The 19,640-nt window shown below is 44.8% G+C and overlaps 1 protein-coding gene across 5 annotated transcripts in view; it reads right to left on the reverse strand.

The window, feature by feature from the left end:
* Positions 1 to 473: 473 nt before the first annotated feature.
* SHOC1 (shortage in chiasmata 1) overlaps positions 474 to 19,640 on the reverse strand; it is a 549,593-nt gene continuing 530,426 nt past the window's right edge. For 4 of the 5 annotated variants that reach the window (XM_077251003.1, XM_077251012.1, XM_077251020.1 and 1 more), the window contains 2 exons: positions 7,598 to 8,267; positions 474 to 644 (listed from right to left, as the gene is read on the reverse strand). In XM_077251003.1, the coding sequence (XP_077107118.1) occupies positions 547 to 644; positions 7,598 to 8,267 (768 nt within the window). In that variant the 3' untranslated portion in view covers positions 474 to 546. The remainder of the gene's footprint in view (positions 645 to 7,597; positions 8,268 to 19,640) is intronic. The other variant, XM_077251029.1, reaches the window with a different exon arrangement.

Raw genomic sequence — 19,640 nt, forward strand, 5'->3', positions numbered from 1 at the left:
TGTAAGTGTTCCCTAATTTGTTTGAGCAGTGTATAATAATTCATTTCTTCCTGTTCTTATCAATTGGCATGGCGTTCCACTGGTAAGGCCCAAACGCAAGGAGGAGGTTCAGACAGTTAATCTCTGGTGGCTTTGCCCTTTTCTCCATCCCATCCCCCAGTACAGACTAACTCCTCAGCTGGTCTGTAGTCCCAGCCAAGTACAGGAATGCTAATTCCAACCTTCCAATCATTGCAACCACTTTTTATGGCTGGGCTGCAGCACACCTATAACACTGCATTGCTAAGTCGCTGTGACCCATCAATGGAGTTATAGTGATAGTGTTGTTAGAAGAACCAGTGGCAAATGTGACCTTTATAGATATGTCACTTTCAGGGATGACAAATACATTTTCACAGGAGAAAACAAATTGAAAATAAAGATACTTTTCACCCAAAACCTGACATTTTCCATAATTTACCATGATAGCCAGTTTGGTAGACGTATTTTATTTACTTACACAGAAATAGTTTTTTATTCACTTACAGAGAAATTGTAAATATTTATTCAAAAAAACTTGAGGCGAGTTTGACCATCGCATCTTCCTGGAACTTTCTCGTAAGTCAACTTTCTCCTCTTCAGTTGGGACAGCTGAGTAATTGTTTCTGTTTTCAAATTAAGAAATGTAAAAAAATGAATTTAATTTAATAATTAACTTCTACTTAGACCCCTTCATGCATCTGTGTTTAAACACGTGAAAAAATAGTCATCAGTGTTTTGGATCAGTGTGTCATCTTCAGTGTGTCAATTTTTACCATCAGTGTGATCTGTGTCTTTTTACGGTATGGATCAAGAAAGAAATCAATTACAACACAGACAACACACACAGATGGCACATGGTTGCTGTTCCTGTTTTTCACAGACCCATAGACTTGTATTGGCCTTTGTTATCCATGCTGCCGGAAAAAAACAGACATGTGCATAGTTACTATACGTGTGGTATCCATGAAAAAGATGGATATCACACATACTGGAAACATGGCTAAAAGTATGGCCATGGTGGCCACAATGTAACTGAAAAATATGCAGCTCATGGGCATCTTTTGTGTCAGTCTGGTGAGAAACAAGATTTCAGGCTGATTCACACGTCCACTGTTTGCATACAAGTGCCATTTGTGCTATGATAATAAATGGGTATATACTGGGGAAAGAGAATAGTGCACAATAGGGTTTTATTCCACATAAGAGTCAAAGTAAACGTGTCAGATTGTGCTAACCTGGTTGAAATTCTTTTATGCTTGTAGGCAGTCTTTATCAGCGGCTGCAGATCCACAGGTTACAATGTAACAATAGGAAGTCTGTATTGGAAGAAATGGTCATGGAAATTCTCTGTGCTGCTGAATTGTTGAAAAGACGTCTGTCCGAGGTTGAATTGAATAAATATACTGTGGTTTTTATTCTACACGTTTCAAAGTTACAAGAACTTCTTCAGGAAAGAAGGACCACATGTACATCTGCAAGAATTTCTTGTAACTTCGAAACGCGTAGAATAAAAACCGCAGTATATTTATTAAATTCAATCTCAGACTGACGTCTTTTCAACTATTCAGAAGCACAGAGGATTTCCACAAACATTTCATTATAATAAATGGGGCAGTTCACAGGTCCGTGATTTTTTGTCCACGGAAAATCATGGAGGCATGTTTAATATTGAACCGGGTATCAGATCAAGATCAACAATGCAAGTTTGTGGGTTTGCAACATAAATCAGAGTGCACTTGGATGGCATCTGTGTGCGGTACAATTTTTATTGACTGTTAAACAGAAGAAGGTGTTGAAATTTTTTTTTTTCACGTAGAAACAGGTACTCTACATGGAGGTAAGTATATGAGCTTCCAAAATGGAGCTAGCTTCTTACCCCTGATATACTGTAGTACGTGGATTAGCATCCACAGTGCAGTCTGATTTTTTCACGGACCCTTTGACATGCATTGCTGATTTTGATATGACCCTCGGATCAAAATAGGACACATCTCAGATATTTTCAGTCTAGGCAAAAAATCGGACATGTGAATGGCCCCATAGAATATCAAAGGTATGAGTACTATCTGTGAAAATCAAGGATAGAACTCTTATGCTAAAAACGGATGTCTGACTAAGGCCGGAGTCACACTACCATAGAATACGGCTGTGTACTATAGGAGAAAACATCGCATAGCACTCGGCCCAGTGTTAATCTATGGGGCAGCTCACATCAGCGTTTATTTTCTCAGCCGTATTCGGCATATGTGTAAAATCGCAGCAGGCTGCGATTGGCACCAAGGCTCGGCCGAGACTCGCCAATGCAAGCCTATGGGGGCGAGAAAAAAAATCACACAGCACTCGGACCATGCGAGTGCTGTCCAATTTTTACGCACCAATGTCCTTTGAAAAGCCGGCAATTCATCTGCAGTGAACAGTAAAATCACAGAGTGACAGAATAGAATAAATAGAATAGATATATAAACACAGAATACATAGATATATAGGTTTCAGTGATACACACATATACAGTGTGTCCGTAAAGTCATGGTGCACTTTTGACCAGTCACTGGAAAGCAACAAAAAACTATAGAAATGTGAAATCTGCTCCAAATAAAAGAAAAACTCTCCCAGTTTCATACCTATTCAGTGCAGTTCGATGTGGGCTCCATTTTTTGCCCTACACACATCCAAAAGATAATGAAGTTCTTGCCACACACGGGTAAGGACGCCTGGCGTAACAGAGTGAATAACGTCTGTGATTCTCTGTTTTAAGTGATTAATGTCATTGATACGTTCAATGTACTCATGTTGCTTCACATAACCTCAAAAGTAAAAGTCTAAAGGCGTCAGATCCGGGGATCGTGGTGGCCATGGCTTGACAGAACCCCTGCCTATCCACCGCCGGGGGAATGTTCTATCCAGAAACTCATAAACAATGGTGGCGTAGTGTGGAGGAGTGCTGTCCTGTTGAAAGATGACACCTTCTGGAAATTGTGGCACTGCACACAATTCCAACATGTCAAGATAGCCTCTACAGACTCGTCACTGACTGATGGCCTACCAGAACGGGGTTTCTCCACCAAACTGCCAGTTTCCTTCAACTGCTTATCACACAGAGTAATGTTATTGCTATGTGGTGGCGCTTCATTATAAACGCACCGATATTCACGTAGCACTTTGGTCATGAATTTGAATTTAGCGAGCCACAGAACACACTGAACTTTCCTCTGTACCGTCCACATCTCGACTGGCATGGAAAACCACACAGCTGGCATAATCTTGTGGTTGCATGATGTCACAGACCTGGCAGTGTATTAATCAGAGTTCAGTATATCAGGGGGTTAATCTGATGGGGGCTCAGCAACAGCTTAAATGAGTTTGTGTTGTTTAATTGGTTCTTGTTATCTCTCCTCATAAACAGGTCTGATATGATTGGGCCAGAGAAAGGCCGCCAAAATGTAAACTATAACTGGATCCTGTGACTGGTCAAATGTGCACCATGACTTTACGGACACACTGTATATGTATATATACAGTTGTGCTCAAACGTTTACATACCCCAGCACAATTTTTGCTTTCTTGGCCATATGAATGATAACCCCAACATTTTTTCTCCACTCATGGTTAGTAGTTGGGTGAAGCCATTTATTGTCAGACTACTGTGTTTTCTCGTTTTAAATCATAATGACAGCCCGAAACATCCAAATGACCCTGATCAAAAGTTCACATGTCCTTGTGATTTTGGCCTGATAATAGGCAAAGAAGTTGAAACAAATGGGTTTGAATGGCTACTAAAGGTAACATCCTCACCTGTGACCTGTTTGCTTGTAATCAGTGTGTGTGCATAAACTGAGTGAGTTTATGGGATCCAGACAGACTCTTGCATCTTTCATCCAGCCACTGACATTTCTGGATTGTGAGTCATGGGGAAAGAAAAAGAATTGTCAACGGATCTAGAGGAAAAGGTAGTTGAACTGTATAAAACTGGAAAGGGATGCAAAAAGATATGCAGAGAATTGATTATGCCAGTCAGCATCGTTCAAACTGTGATTAACAAATGGAAAATCAGGGGCTCTGTAAAAACAAAACCACAGTCAGGTAGACCAACCAAATGTCGTCCACATCTGCCAGGAAAATTGTTCTGGATGCAAAGAAAAACCCACAAATAACATCATCTGAAATACTGGACTCTCTTAAAACTAGACGCACAATAAAGAGGCACTTGAAGAAAAATGGGCTGCATGGTCAAGTTGCCAGAAGAATGCCATTACTGTGCAAATTCCAGAAAGTATCTCACCCACAATATGCAAAACAGCACAGAGACAAGCCTCAAAACTTCTGGAACAAGGTAATTTAGAGTGATGAGGCCAAAATGAAACTTTTTAGCCACAACCATAAACGTGACATTTGGAGAGATGTCAACAAGGCATATGATGAAAGGAACACCATTCCTGCTGTAAAGCATAGAGGTGGATTGCTGATGTTTCGGGGATGTGTGAGCTACAAAGCCACAGGTAATTTGGTCAACATTGAAGGAAAGTTTAATGCAGCACATTATCAGCAAATACTGGAGGCAAATTTGCACTCATCAGCCCGGAAGCTGCGCATGGGACGTACTTGGATGTTCCAACATGACAACGATCCAAAACACAAGGCCAAGTCAACCTGTCACTGGCTACAGCAGAACAAAGTGAAGATTCTGGAGTAGCCATCTCAGTCTCTTGACCTCAATATCATAGAGCCACTCTGGGGAGATCTCAAGCACGCAGTTCATGCTAGACAGCCCAGGAATTTACAAGAACTGGAGGCTTTTTGCCAAGAAGAGTGGGCAGCTTTACTATCTGAGAAAATAAAGAACCTCAAAAGACTCCAAGCTGTCATTGATGTTAGAGGGGGCAGTACACGGTATTAAGAAATGGAGTATGTAAACTTTTGATCAGGGTCATTTCAATGTTTTGGGTTGTCATTATGATTTAAAAAGAGAAAACACAGTAGTTTGACACTAAATGGCTTCACCCAACCACCAACCATGAATGGAGAAAAAGTCATTCATATTCTCTGAAAAAAGGCCAAGACAGCAAAAATTGTACTGGGGTACGTAAACTTTTGAGCAACTATATACATATATATATACAGTGCCTTGTGAAAGTATTTGGGTCCCTGGAAATTTTCAACCTATTCTCGTACATCATGCTTCAAACATAAAGATACCAAATGTAAATTTTTGGTGAAGAATCAGCAACAAGTGGAACACAATTGTGAAGTTAAACGAAATTTACTGGTTAATTAAAATTTTTGTGGAAATTCAAAAACTGAAAAGTGGGGCGTGCAATATTATTCGGCCCCTTTACTTTCAGTGCAGCAAACTCACTCCAGAAGTTCATTGTGGATCTCTGAATGATCCAATGTTGTACTAAATGCCTAATGATGACAAATATAATCCACCTGTGGGTAATCAAGTCTCCGTATAAATGCACCTGCTCTGTGATAGTCTCAGGGTTCTGTTAGAAGCACAGAGAGCATCATGAAGACCAAGGAACACAACAGGCAGGTCCGTGATACTGTTGTGGAGAAGTTTAAAGCTGGATTTGGATACAAAATGATTTCCAAAACTTTAAACATCCCAAGGAGCACTGTGCAAGCGATCATATTGAAATGGAAGGAGTATCATACCACTGCAAATCTACCAAGACCCTCTAAACTTTCATCTCAAACAAGGAGAAGACTGATCAGAGATGCAGCCAAGAGGCCCATGATCACTCTGGATGAACTGCAGAGATCTACAGCTGAGGTGGGACAGTCTGTCCATAGGACAACAATCAGTCATACACTGCACAAATCTGGCCTTTATTGAAGAGTGGCAAGAAGAAAGCCATTTCTCAAAGATATCCATAAAAAGTGTAATTTAAAGTTTGCAACAAGCCACCTGGGAGATACACCAAACATGTGGAAGAAGGTGCTCTGGTCAGATGAAACCAAACTCGAACTTTTTGGCAACAATGCCAAACGATATGTTTGACATAAAGGCAACACAGCTCATCACCCTGAACACAGCATCCCCACTGTTAAACATGGTGGTGTTAGCATCATGGTTTGGGCCTGCTTTTCTTCAGCAGGGACAGGGAAGATGGTTAAAATTGATGGGAAGATGGATGGAGCCAAATACAGGACCATTCTTGAAAAAAACCTGTTGGAGTCTGCAAAAGACCTGAGACTGGGATGGAGATTTGTCTTCCAACAAGACAATTATCCCAAACATAAAGCAAAATCTACAATGGAATGGTTCACAAATAAACATATCCAGGTGTTAGAATGGCCAAGCCAAAGTCCAGACCTCAATCCTATTGAGAATCTGTGGAAAGAGCTGAAAACTGCTGTTCACAAATGATCTCCATCAAACCTCACTGAGCTTGAGCTGTTTGCCAAGGAAGAATGGGCAAGAATTTCAGTCTCTCGATGTACAAAACTGATAGAGACATACCCCAAGCGACTTGCAGCTGTAATTGCAGCAAAAGGTGGCGCAACAAAGTATTAAGTTAAAGGGGCCGAATAATATTGCACGCCCCACTTTTCAGTTTTTGAATTTCCACAAAAATTTTAAATAACCAATAAGTTTCGCTCAACTTCACAATTGTGTTCCAGTTGTTGATTCTTCACCAAAAATTTATATTTGGTATCTTTATGTTTGAAGCATGATATGTGGCAAAAGGTTGAAAAGTTCCAGGGGGCCGAATACTTTCGCAAGGCACTGTATATGTGTGTGTGTTTTGAAGAATATTTCCTTTGAAAACGATGTGTAAATGACATAGAGAATTTCTCTATATAAAAGCTCATGTTAAAATCGCATTGCAGTCGGATGTAAATTGGATGCTAGGTGTGAAAAATTGGATTGTACTCGCATGACACTCGCATTACACTTGTGCGACTCTCGGCAGGGAGACTCGGACCGATTTTTCATACGTTACTCCAGCCTAATACCTTATTCATCAAACAATTTTCTTTGGACTTTTCTTGTGGAGTTGCCATGCTGAAACTTGTGCAGTTGCCATGCTGAAACTGGGAAGGGCCTTACCAACTTGTTGCCACAGAGCAGGAATTTTTTAGACTGCAATGTGTTAGACCACCCACATTTTTTTGTCAGAGTGTTGTGCAGGTCCAACCTGTACAGCAAAGTCTTTTTACCTTGCTGTATTAAGGCTCCTTTTACTGCAAACTAGCAGGAGAGGAGTGGTTTATTACTCGATTTTGACCTTTTGGGGAACATCTAATATAACAAAAATAGATATGAAGCATAAAAAAACCAGTTCAAGCTTTCTTCTCCAAAAATATGAAAGAACAAGAATATTTAGCAAAAACATAATTTTCCTTCACTCTCACCAATGTTATGGATGGTAACATTTAAATGGGATTTTCCCACAATACAGCAGACTAAAGGTGTTGCTTACTATGGATTTAGTATATAGCTTTATAATCAGCTGGCAGTATAGAAAAAATATTGCTCAATTAATGTGTCATCCCAATTTAAGAATGTGTATGCCTTATCCTTATATGTTCATACTTAATACCTTATCTTATGTCAAGAAACACACTGTACCTTCTGACATTCCTTCTTTTGTCGTGATACTATTCACTTTTAATCTCTTTGCAACAACAATTTTTTGGGAGAAATAAGAGCCTGTTTCTTCATTGCTGCTGGCTGTGAAAGGATGGTTGAGAAAGGTCTTCTGTGATTGTGTTAATGGACCCCTCTGCATCTCTGCAGGTTGTGGCTGGCTAATACACATAGCATTTGTGATATCATCTACACAGTTTAATGGATTTGTCGAATTCTGTTCACTTAATAAATCGGCAAAGAAGGTTTGACGGTTAATGGAAAAGCTTGGCTCTTGTGCTTTACTTTTGAAAACAGGTTTGGGATGATGGGAAACCTTGTGCGATAAACTGTGTTGTCCAGAGGAGAACGGCATCTCAACTGTATTATCTTGTAGGTATGCAGATTGATATTTTTCTTTATCTGACAATGTCCACTGCTTTAGAGGCTTAGCAAAATCTGTCTTCATGTGGCAACTCTGGCCAAACATTACTGATGGATCAGACATGGCAGATCTCTTAAAGGTGTCAAATTCTGGAGATGGCACTGGTTGAGATATATTATCTTTGCTTTGACTTTTGCTTGTTTTTTCAGTTCTGGTTGGATTTTGAGAAGATCTTGGTGAGGAGACAGATAAGCTCAGCTGATGATTGGCAGTGATATCACTAAAGTGCTGAAAAAAAATTAATAAGCATGATGGATCCAAAGCTCATATATGGATTTCTGATAATTATAACTTCACTTTCATTTGCAAACACTCTTAGTAGGTAAGCCAGGTCATATTAAGGTTGGTGAAGGCTACCAGACAATACCTGACTCCCTATCTCAGCCAAATATTGGAGTAGTGGCAGCACAAAGCTGTAAAGATTCATTACTTTAAGAAATGCGGCTTAAAGGGAAGGTATCATAAGAAAATGTCCTATTGTTTAAATCAGGTTATGAGTTTTTTGTTTGTAGCGATATTTTTGTCACATCACAATCTGTATTAACCCCTTTACCCCCGAAGTTGGTTTGCACGTTAATAACTATCACGATACAGAGAGAAGGAATAACCCGGGAGTGGACCCTCTGGGTCACGGCCCTAGAGCCCCCAAGGTCGAGCAAACCTGGTGGATGCGCCCCCTATACAGGGAGCATTAGGAGCAGGCCCTAGGAGGATGGAACTGCAACTGCCAGAGCCAAAGGGACAACTGGGTCAAGACGAAGTAGCAGAACGAAAGGGAATATGCAGGAACCAACGATAGCTGAGGCGGAGAACTGAAAATGAAACAGAAACAGTAAATGACGGTAACACTGAGGAAAACAGACACAGGATAGGACCATAGGACATGGACAGGACGAGATAGGGAAAGGACGGAAATAGGGAACACAAAGGAGTGGTGACAAACTAGCAGAGACGGACAAGGGCACGTAAGTGCAGCGCCCCAGAGTCCTGGTCGTTGCAGTACTGTTGCTCCGCCGCTAAGGGGGGCTATGGTACGTCTGATGGCACTGAAGGAGTTCATCTGACCAGGTATCACAGTCACCAATACATTTCACAGTCTGGCCTCCAGGGGGAGCTAAGGGTTCTATTTATTAGGCCACTCCTCACAATCTGGTAAAACTGGGGGTTAGGCAGGAAGTTAGAAAAAAAGCTGACTGGGTTGGAACGAGGCAACACCTTGTGGCAGAGGGTGTTGTAGGGGAAGATTCAGGGGGGTCCCTGTCAGGGGTGGGATCCTGACAGAGGCCTAGCAACCAGAGAGAACTTTACGGGACCGCGCCTGCACGATATAGCGGCGGTACCCCAAGAAAGGATAAGAAGCGAGGTATATTGTGCTGAGTGAGAAACGAGATCAACGCAACAAGGAAAATACCAGTAGGAGTCGTGCTGTAAGACGAGGCAACATCCTATTGAGGCGCATAACCGGTGGCCGGAACGCCGAGGAAGTATAGAGCTCCAAGCCAAACTTCAAACCTACGGCAGGACAGTCAGTTATAGGCGGGCTGTCTCACCCAATTGACCTAGGAAGACACAGGGGGGTAACAACAGGAGTGGGGCGACGCTAGAGTCCCGGAAGAGCTCCGAGCCTCCCCGTCATACGGGTGCGTCCTAACCATAAGATCTGGGGGACGTGGAAGAACATCAGAATCGAGTTGTGAGGGAACACGAGAAACAGACACAACAGTTGTGAGGACTATCCTGTGGTGCTCAGCAGGGAAGGACTACAACACACAAGCGCTAGAGGGTAGGCACAGATTTCCACCTGCAAAGGGAACTCTGGATGTGCCATCGGACCGACCAGGCTTGCGCAGCCCAGTTAACCATATTCCGGATTGAGGATCTTGAAGCCTTCAGTAAAGAGGTAAAGAGACTGCAACCTGGTGTCCTCGTTATTTACTGCAACCTGCACCGCACCACTACAACATCACCACCATCTCGCACACCCTTTCATTGGGCGCCCCTCAGCAGGGTCACGGACCGGGTCTAGCCACCGTGACAACCCCAGAGCAGAGACTCAGAGGCCCGGTACCGGGCACCCCTCGGCCCTGCGGCAGTGGGGGCGCTGCAATTTTGGCGTCACGAACAGGATCTACTTAAGCCTGAAGAATCAGGTCATGTATGCCTTGGAACTGTGATTTATTATACTTGGACTGTGATTTATTGCAAAGACTGTGCCGCGCCACTTGCCGCCAAAATCCGCCATTACAGCGCTGAGGAGAGCGCAGGAGAAGAAGAGGGGCGTGGAGTGGGCGTAGACAAGCTGGAGAGCGCGAAAGACAATGGCCGCCCAGTCTAAATACTTCTGCACCGTGAGGACGTGTCCGTCAGCAGCCGAGATCCGCCTCCTGATTCTCAATGGTGGGCGGAGACAGAGAAAACGAAACCGCCCACGAAGGAGAGAGCGGGAAAAGGATCCGGAAGCGACCCACGTGGAGGACGCCATGGCCAGCAGCTCGGAACCCGAATGTGGGGTTGAAACCGAAGTCTCCCCCAACTACCCGGACGAGCACCACAGCCAATTCTCCACGGACAGCGCTGATCTCTTGCAGGCTGAGATGGGAGACTTGATCCACCAGCTCCTTCAGCTGAACGTGACGGCCCAGGCTCCGCACCAGGTCGCGCCGTAAGAAAGTCCTCTGGCATCGGATCCTGTACCGCTACCAGAGTTGCTGCTGAGGCCCTCGCCGACACCACCAGCGGAACCCGCCGCGGAGGAGGAGCCTGCATTGGCCGGTGAGTTCGCCGATCCCGTCCCGCTGGCAGAGGGTTTGCTAGTAGGCCCCGTTGCGGCACCCCCTCCCCCTGGGACCCATAGACTCCAGCGCCTGTTACCATGGGAGGAGACAACGGGTATGGAGCACCTCCTGAAAGCCCCGATTCTGCCAACTACCCTGCTGTGTGAAGCCCATGCAGAGCGCACGGTATGCCGCTGGGTGAACCCAGGATCCAACCTCATGGGGTTCCCCGGGGTGAAGACACGGGAAGGGGAGATGGTGCAGGCTCTGAGCTGGGAAGAATACCAGACCCAGCTGGAACAGCAGTGGAAGGAGCAGGACAAGGCGTACCAGGCCGGGCTGGAGGCCCACCATCAAAAAGACCTGGCGGTCAAGGACCGGGCCCGCAAGGACCCCACCGCTCACCAGGCCCCGCGCAGGCAGGGCACCATCACCACCTTCAAACTCCGTGGAGGTTGGGGCTTTATCAAAGAGTCGGGCCTATACGCCGAAGTCTTCGTCAATCGGCGGGATGTGGAGTCACATCTCAGGGAGGGCCACCCAGACCGGGATCTCTACCCGGGGGACGAAGTCCCCTACACCCGGCATTTTGGGGAAAAAGGGTGGTTTGCCCTGAATGTCTGCAAGAGGCAGAACCCTGTGACACCCCCGATTAAGGTGCCAGTGAAGCTGACCCCTGTAGCAAAGGTGCCCCCTTGTGGTCAGCCCATGGTCATCACCGGGACCACCGAGGTCACTCCCACGTGTACTATGGTCAAGACCACGACATGCAGCATCGTCACCTCAACCACCTTCGTGGCCAGGGAGGCGCCTCTTCAGGTGGGTGGTGCCCCTGCTGCTCCAGAACAGAAGACAGTGGGTACGCAGACCCCTAGATGGGACAACACTTCTCCTTACGCAGTACCAGGTGGTGCGCAATACCCTAGGGGGTTGCCTCCGCCGGTGCTGCCTCCTGAGTGGTTCAAGTAACTATACTCACACTCTGCAAATGTAAATAGTTCATTGTTTTTCTACTGTTTTGCGGCTAAAACCCGTCCAGGGTTAACTCTTAAAGGGATCCCTTTGTTGACCCGGGATCCCTATTGCCTTTTGTTTGTTTTCTACTTGTTGCCTCAGTTATCAAGAGACTGCCGAATCATGGACGGTGAATGATTCAAAAACTGATGTTGTAAATAGTTTGCACCTTCTTAAAGGTGCTCTCTACTGGTTTTACATAAAGAAAGGACTCTTTGCGAAGACACTGGTCTAGAAACCAGCACTGGAGTCCTTACTGCGAACAGACTTGCAGCTTGAGAAGTTGCACTACCTCATAGAGACTTGGTTCCCTCCTAAAGGGGATGTTCACATATTGCACTTATGAACAGTGTTGCCTTAAGATGGTTAAATGGCAATAATGTCTTGAAAGAAGAAGTTAAATGTAACTAACTAGTTGATTGTAAGAAATGTTGGTAATGTGCTCTGAAATAAAGTCCTGTAAAGGTGAAAGCTAGAAGAAAGATGCAGCAGACCCGTAGGGGTAGACATAGCGTCCTGCATACAAGTCAGTAAGAAAGTAAGAAAGGAAGGTTAATGTTGTATTTAATAGAAAATGTTTAATAATGTGCTAGAAAACGAGGACAGGAAGTGAACCCGTAGGGGTTAGTGGTGAGTCCTCTTAGGAGCCATACAGAGCTGGCTCAGTGATCTTGAACTGAAAGAAAAATGATATGTTCTATACTGTGTATAGTAGTAGAAAGACAGTAGGCCCGGGCGGAAAGGGGCGGTCCTGTAACAGAAAGGAGAGGCAGTAGGTCTGGAGCAGTTAGGACAGGCGGTCCTGCAGATTTAAAGAAGGAGAATGCATAAAAGTTGTTTAGCCTTATAATGTGTTATAAGAAGGTCTTTAGTGGATCCAGCGAGTACGTCCTTAAAGGCAATGTTAAATTATTGTTCAAAGATTTTGCACTTAGTAGAATACCCGGTTGGGTAAGAAAAGTATTTATAGTATGTTAATTGAAGTATTTAACCATGTTTGTAACGTTCAAGTGTCCTCACCTCACATAAAGGGAAGCTCTGCTGAAAAGTTTACTTGTACTTGCATTTTCCAAAATTGTATGTCTTTTTGCTGACATGTATTGTTGTTTTCTTCCCAGTCCAGGAGTACTGGATTTAACCGGGGGGAGTGCAGCGCCCCAGAGTTCTGGTCGTTGCAGTACTGTTGCTCCGCCGCTAAGGGGGGCTATGGTACGTCTGATGGCACTGAAGGAGTTCATCTGACCAGGTATCACAGTCACCAATACATTTCACAGTCTGGCCTCCAGGGGGAGCTAAGGGTTCTATTTATTAGGCCACTCCTCACAATCTGGTAAAACTGGGGGTTAGGCAGGAAGTTAGAAAAAAAGCTGACTGGGTTGGAACCAGGCAACACCTTGTGGCAGAGGGTGTTGTAGGGGAAGATTCGGAGGGGTCCCTGTCAGGGGTGGGATCCTGACAGAGGCCTAGCAACCAGAGAGAACTTTACGGGACCGCGCCTGCACGATATAGCGGCGGTACCCCAAGAAAGGATAAGAAGCGAGGTATATTGTGCTGAGTGAGAAACGAGATCTGTCATGGTTCCCAATGGCAAGGGAACGTAAGAAACATATAAGTAACGAACGAGCTCTCGGGTGATGGAAACTCGAGTTGACCGTGAGCTAAATCTACCACACAACTAACAGTAGCCAGGGAGCATACCTACGGCTTCCTATATGCCACGCGCCAGCCGGAGGACTAACTACGCCTGGTAGAGGAAGAAACAGACCTGGCTTACCTCTAGGGAAATACCCCAAAAGATGATAGCAGCCCCCCACATGTAATAACGGTGAATTAAGAGGAAAAGACATACACAGTATGAAAGTAGATTTAGCAAAGAGAGGTCCACTTACTAGATAGCAGAAGGATACAAAAGAGGACTTCACGGTCAACTGAAAACCCTTTAAAAAACCATCCTGAAATTACTTTAAGACTCCTGTGTCAACTCATGACACAGGAGTGGCAATTTCAGCCCGCAAGAGCTTCCAGCTACAGAGAATTACAAAAACTGCAAACTGGACAAAAGGTACAAAACAAAAGGACAAAGTCCACTTAGCTGATCAGCAGACTAGTAGCAGGAACATGCAACCGAAGGCTCTGGTTACAAAGATGACCGGCAAGGAAATGACTGGAGAGCAAGGCTAAATAGGAAACTCCCAAACACTGATGGAAGCAGGTGAACAGAAGAAGCAAAGTGCAAACAAATCACCAGTACCACCAGCAACCACCAGGGGAGCCCAAAAAGCGGATACACAACAGTACCCTCCCCTTAAGGAGGGGGCACCGAACCCTCACAAGAACCGCCAGGGCGATCTGGATGAGCCCTATGAAAGGCACGAACCAAATCCGAGGCATGAACATCAGAGGCAGTTACCCAAGAATTATCTTCCTGACCATAGCCATATTTATTAATGACCTTGTAGGGGGCATTCAGAGTAGAATTTCAATATTTGCAGATGACACTAAACTCTGTAGGGTAATCAATACAGGGGAGGACAATTTTATATTACAGGATGATTTATGTAAACTAGAAGCTTGGGCTGATAAATGGCAAATGAGCTTTAATGGGGATAAATGTAAGGTCATGCACTTGGGTAGAAGTAATAAGATGTATAACTATGTGCTTAATTCTAAAACTCTGGGCAAAACCATCAATGAAAAAGACCTGGGTGTATGGGTGGATGACAGACTCATATTCAGTGGCCAGTGTCAGGCAGCTGCTACAAAGGCAAATAAAATAATGGGATGTATTAAAAGAGGCATAGATGCTCATGAGGAGAACATAATTTTACCTCTATACAAGTCACTAGTTCGACCACACTTAGAATACTGTGTACAGTTCTGGTCTCCGGTGTATAAGAAAGACATAGCTGAACTAGAGCGGGTGCAGAGAAGAGCGACCAAGGTTATTAGAGGACTGGGGGGTCTGCAATACCAAGATAGGTTATTACACTTGGGGCTATTTAGTTTGGAAAAACGAAGACTAAGGGGTGATCTTATTTTAATGTATAAATATATGAGGGGACAGTACAAAGACCTTTCTGATGATCTTTTTAATCATAGACCTGAGACAGGGACAAGGGGGCATCCTCTACGTCTGGAGGAAAGAAGGTTTAAGCATAATAACAGACGCGGATTCTTTACTGTAAGAGCAGTGAGACTATGGAACTCTCTGCCGTATGATGTTGTAATGAGTGATTCATTAATTAAATTTAAGAGGGGACTGGATACCTTTCTGGAAAAGTATAATATTACAGGGTATATACACTAGATTCCTTGATAAGGCGTTGATCCAGGGAACTAGTCTGATTGCCGTATGTGGAGTCGGGAAGGAATTTTTTTCCCCATGGTGGAGTTACTCTTTGCCACATGGTTTTTTTTTGCCTTCCTCTGGATCAACATGTTAGGGCATGTTAGGTTAGGCTATGGGTTGAACTAGATGGACTTAAAGTCTTCCTTCAACCTCAATAACTATGTAACTATAGCCTTTCCATTTAACCAGATATTGAAGTCTCCGTCTGGAAATACGGGAGTCCAAGATCTTCTCTACGACGTACTCCAATTCACCCTCCACCAGCACAGGAGCAGGAGGTTCAGTAGAAGGAACCACCGGTACCTCATATCTCCGCAACAACGACCGATGGAACACATTATGGATAGCGAAAGATGCCGGGAGGTCCAAACGAAAGGAAACAGGGTTAAGAATCTCCAAAATCCTATAAGGACCGATGAACCGAGGCTTAAATTTGGGAGAAGAAACCCTCATAGGGACAAAACGGGAAGACAACCACACCAAGTCCCCAACACGAAGGTGAGGGCCAACACGACGACGGCGGTTAGCAAACTGCTGAGTCCTCTCCTGGGACAATTCCAAATTATCCACCACTTGTCCCCAAATCTGATGCAACCGATCCACTACCGCATCCACTCCAGGACAATCTGAAGACTCAACCTGACCAGATGAAAAACGCGGATGAAACCCTGAATTGCAAAAGAAAGGAGAAACCAAAGTGGCAGAACTAGCCCGATTATTAAGAGCAAACTCCGCCAACGGCAGAAAGGCAACCCAATCATCCTGATCCGCAGGCACAAAACACCTCAAATAAGTCTCCAAAGTTTGATTAGTTCGCTCCGTCTGGCCATTGGTCTGAGGATGGAATGCAGACGAAAAAGACAAATCAATGCCCAACCTGGCACAGACTGCCCGCCAAAATCTAGACACGAACTGGGTACCCCTGTCAGAAACGATGTTTTCCGGAATACCATGCAAGCGAACCACATTTTGAAAAAACAGAGGGACCAACTCAGATGAGGAAGGCAACTTAGGCAATGGCACCAAATGAACCATTTTAGAAAAACGGTCACACACCACCCAGATGACAGACATCTTCTGAGAAACAGGGAGGTCCGAGATAAAGTCCATAGAGATGTGCGTCCAAGGCCTCTTCGGAATAGGCAAGGGCAACAACAACCCACTAGCCCTAGAACAACAAGGCTTGGCCCGAGCACACACATCGCAAGACTGCACAAAAACACGCACATCTCGAGACAGGGAAGGCCACCAGAAGGATCTAGCCACCAAATCTCTGGTGCCAAAAATTCCCGGATGACCTGCCAGAGTAGAAGAATGAACTTCCGAGATGACTCTAGTGGTCCACTCGTCAGGAACAAACAGTCTACCAGACGGACAACGATCAGGTCTATCCGCCTGAAATTCTTGCAAAGCACGTCGCAAATCTGGAGAGACAGCAGACAAAACCACTCCATCCTTAAGGACACCAGCAGGTTCAGAATTCCCAGGAGAGTCAGGCTCAAAACTCCTAGAAAGAGCATCTGCCTTCACATTCCTAGAACCCGGTAAGTACGAGACCACAAAATGAAACCGGGAAAAGAACAACGACCAACGTGCCTGTCTAGGATTCAGACGCCTGGCAGACTCCAAATAAATTAAATTCTTGTGATCAGTCAAAACTACCACCTGATGTTTGGCACCCTCAAGCCAATGACGCCACTCCTCAAATGCCCACTTCATGGCCAAAAGCTCCCGATTACCAACATCATAGTTTCGCTCGGCGGCCGAAAATTTTCGCGAAAAGAACGCACAAGGTCTCATCACTGAGCAGTCGGAACTTTTCTGCGACAAAACCGCCCCCGCTCCGATCTCGGAAGCATCGACCTCAACCTGAAAGGGAAGAGAAACATCAGGCTGGCGCAACACAATCCCTGTGAGGAGGGAGTTTTCCAATTTTAGGCTCTTCAAAAATATCACGATAATCAGACAAAAATGCCAGAATCTCAGATGGAATAGATGATGAAATGGACACCAAAGGAGTGTCCCCATGAGCCCCCCGACATCCCCAGCTTAACACAGACATAGCTTTCCAGTCAAGGACTGGGTTATGAGACTGTAACCATGGTAATCCAAGCACCAAAACATCATGTAAATTGTACAACACAAGGAAGCGAATCACCTCCTGATGGTCTGGAGTCATACGCATAGTCACTTGCGTCCAGAACTGTGGTTTATTACAAGCCAAAGGTGTAGAATCAATACCCTTCAGAGGTATAGGGACTTCCAGAGGCTCTAAATCAAACCCACAGCGCCTGGCAAAGGACCAGTCCATAAGACTCAGAGCGGCGCCAGAGTCCACATAGGCATCCACGGTAATAACTGATAATGAACAAATCAAGGTTACAGACAAAATAAATTTGGACTGTAAAGTGCCAATTGAAATAGACTTGTCAACCTTCCTAGTACGCTTAGAGCATGCCGATATAACATGAGCAGAATCACCACAATAGAAGCATAACCCATTTTTACGCCTATAATTCTGCCGCTCGCTTCTGGACATAACTCTGTCACATTGCATTTTCTCTGGCGTCTCTTCAGAAGATACCGCCAAATGGTGCACGGGTTTGCGCTCCCGCAAACGCCGATCAATCTGAATTGCCATTGTCATGGACTCATTCAGACCTGTAGGCGCAGGGAACCCGACCATAACATCTTTAACGGCATCAGAAAGGCCCTCTCTGAAATTTGCCGCTAAGGCGCACTCATTCCACTGAGTAAGCACAGACCACCTACGAAATTTTTGGCAGTATATCTCCGCTTCATCTTGCCCTTGAGATAGGGCTATCAAAGCTTTTTCAGCTTGAATCTCCAAATTAGGTTCCTCATAAAGCAACCCTAAAGCCAGGAAAAACGCATCCACATTGAGCAACGCAGGATCCCCTGGTGCCAATGAAAATGCCCAATTTTGAGGGTCACCTCGCAGCAAAGAGATTACAATCTTAACCTGCTGGACAGGATCTCCTGAGGAGTGAGGTCTGAGAGAAAGGAATAATTTACAATTATATTTGAAATTCAAAAACCGAGATCTATCTCCGGAAAACACCTCTGGTGTAGGGATTTTAGGTTCAGAAATAGGAGCATGTATAACAAAATCTTGTAAATTTTGAACCTTCGTAGCAAGATTATTTAAACCTGCAGCCAAACTCTGAGGATCCATCTTTAAACAGGTGAGCTCAGAGCCATTCAAGGATTATAAGGAGAGAAAGGCAAAGGCTGTAATTAAAGCTGAAATACAACAGATCCAACTATGGAGCAAGCATAGAGGAAGAAGGGAAAAAAAAAAAAATTTACAGACTTCTTTTTTCTCTCCTTTCTTCTGCCAATAAGTTTAACACAGGCCGGTCATACTGTCATGGTTCCCAATGGCAAGGGAACGTAAGAAACATATAAGTAACGAACGAGCTCTCAGGTGATGGAAACTCGAGTTGACCGTGAGCTAAATCTACCACACAACTAACAGTAGCCAGGGAGCATACCTACGGCTTCCTATATGCCACGCGCCAGCCGGAGGACTAACTACGCCTGGTAGAGGAAGAAACAGACCTGGCTTACCTCTAGGGAAATACCCCAAAAGATGATAGCAGCCCCCCACATGTAATAACGGTGAATTAAGAGGAAAAGACATACACAGTATGAAAGTAGATTTAGCAAAGAGAGGTCCACTTACTAGATAGCAGAAGGATACAAAAGAGGACTTCACGGTCAACTGAAAACCCTTTAAAAAACCATCCTGAAATTACTTTAAGACTCCTGTGTCAACTCATGACACAGGAGTGGCAATTTCAGCCCGCAAGAGCTTCCAGCTACAGAGAATTACAAAAACTGCAAACTGGACAAAAGGTACAAAACAAAAGGACAAAGTCCACTTAGCTGATCAGCAGACTAGTAGCAGGAACATGCAACCGAAGGCTCTGGTTACAAAGATGACCGGCAAGGAAATGACTGGAGAGCAAGGCTAAATAGGAAACTTCCAAACACTGATGGAAGCAGGTGAACAGAAGAAGCAAAGTGCAAACAAATCACCAGTACCACCAGCAACCACCAGGGGAGCCCAAAAAGCGGATACACAACAGAGATCAATGCAACAAGGAGAATACCAGTAGGAGTCGTGCTGTAAGACGAGGCAACATCCTATTGAGGCGCATAACCGGTGGCCGGAACGCCGAGGAAGTATAGAGCTCCAAGCCAAACTTCAAACCTACGGCAGGACAGTCAGTTATAGGCGGGCTGTCTCACCCAATTGACCTAGGAAGACACAGGGGGGTAACAACAGGAGTGGGGCGACGCTAGAGTCCCGGAAGAGCTCCGAGCCTCCCCGTCATACGTGTTATGGTTTCCAATGGCAAGGAAACATCAGAAGCATAGAATAAACGGACAAGCTCTCGGGTGATGGAAACTAGAGCTGACCGCGATGCTAAACCTACA

The sequence above is a fragment of the Ranitomeya variabilis genome, chromosome 1, assembly GCF_051348905.1.
Source record: "Ranitomeya variabilis isolate aRanVar5 chromosome 1, aRanVar5.hap1, whole genome shotgun sequence".
In the NCBI taxonomy this organism is placed as follows: domain Eukaryota; kingdom Metazoa; phylum Chordata; class Amphibia; order Anura; family Dendrobatidae; genus Ranitomeya; species Ranitomeya variabilis.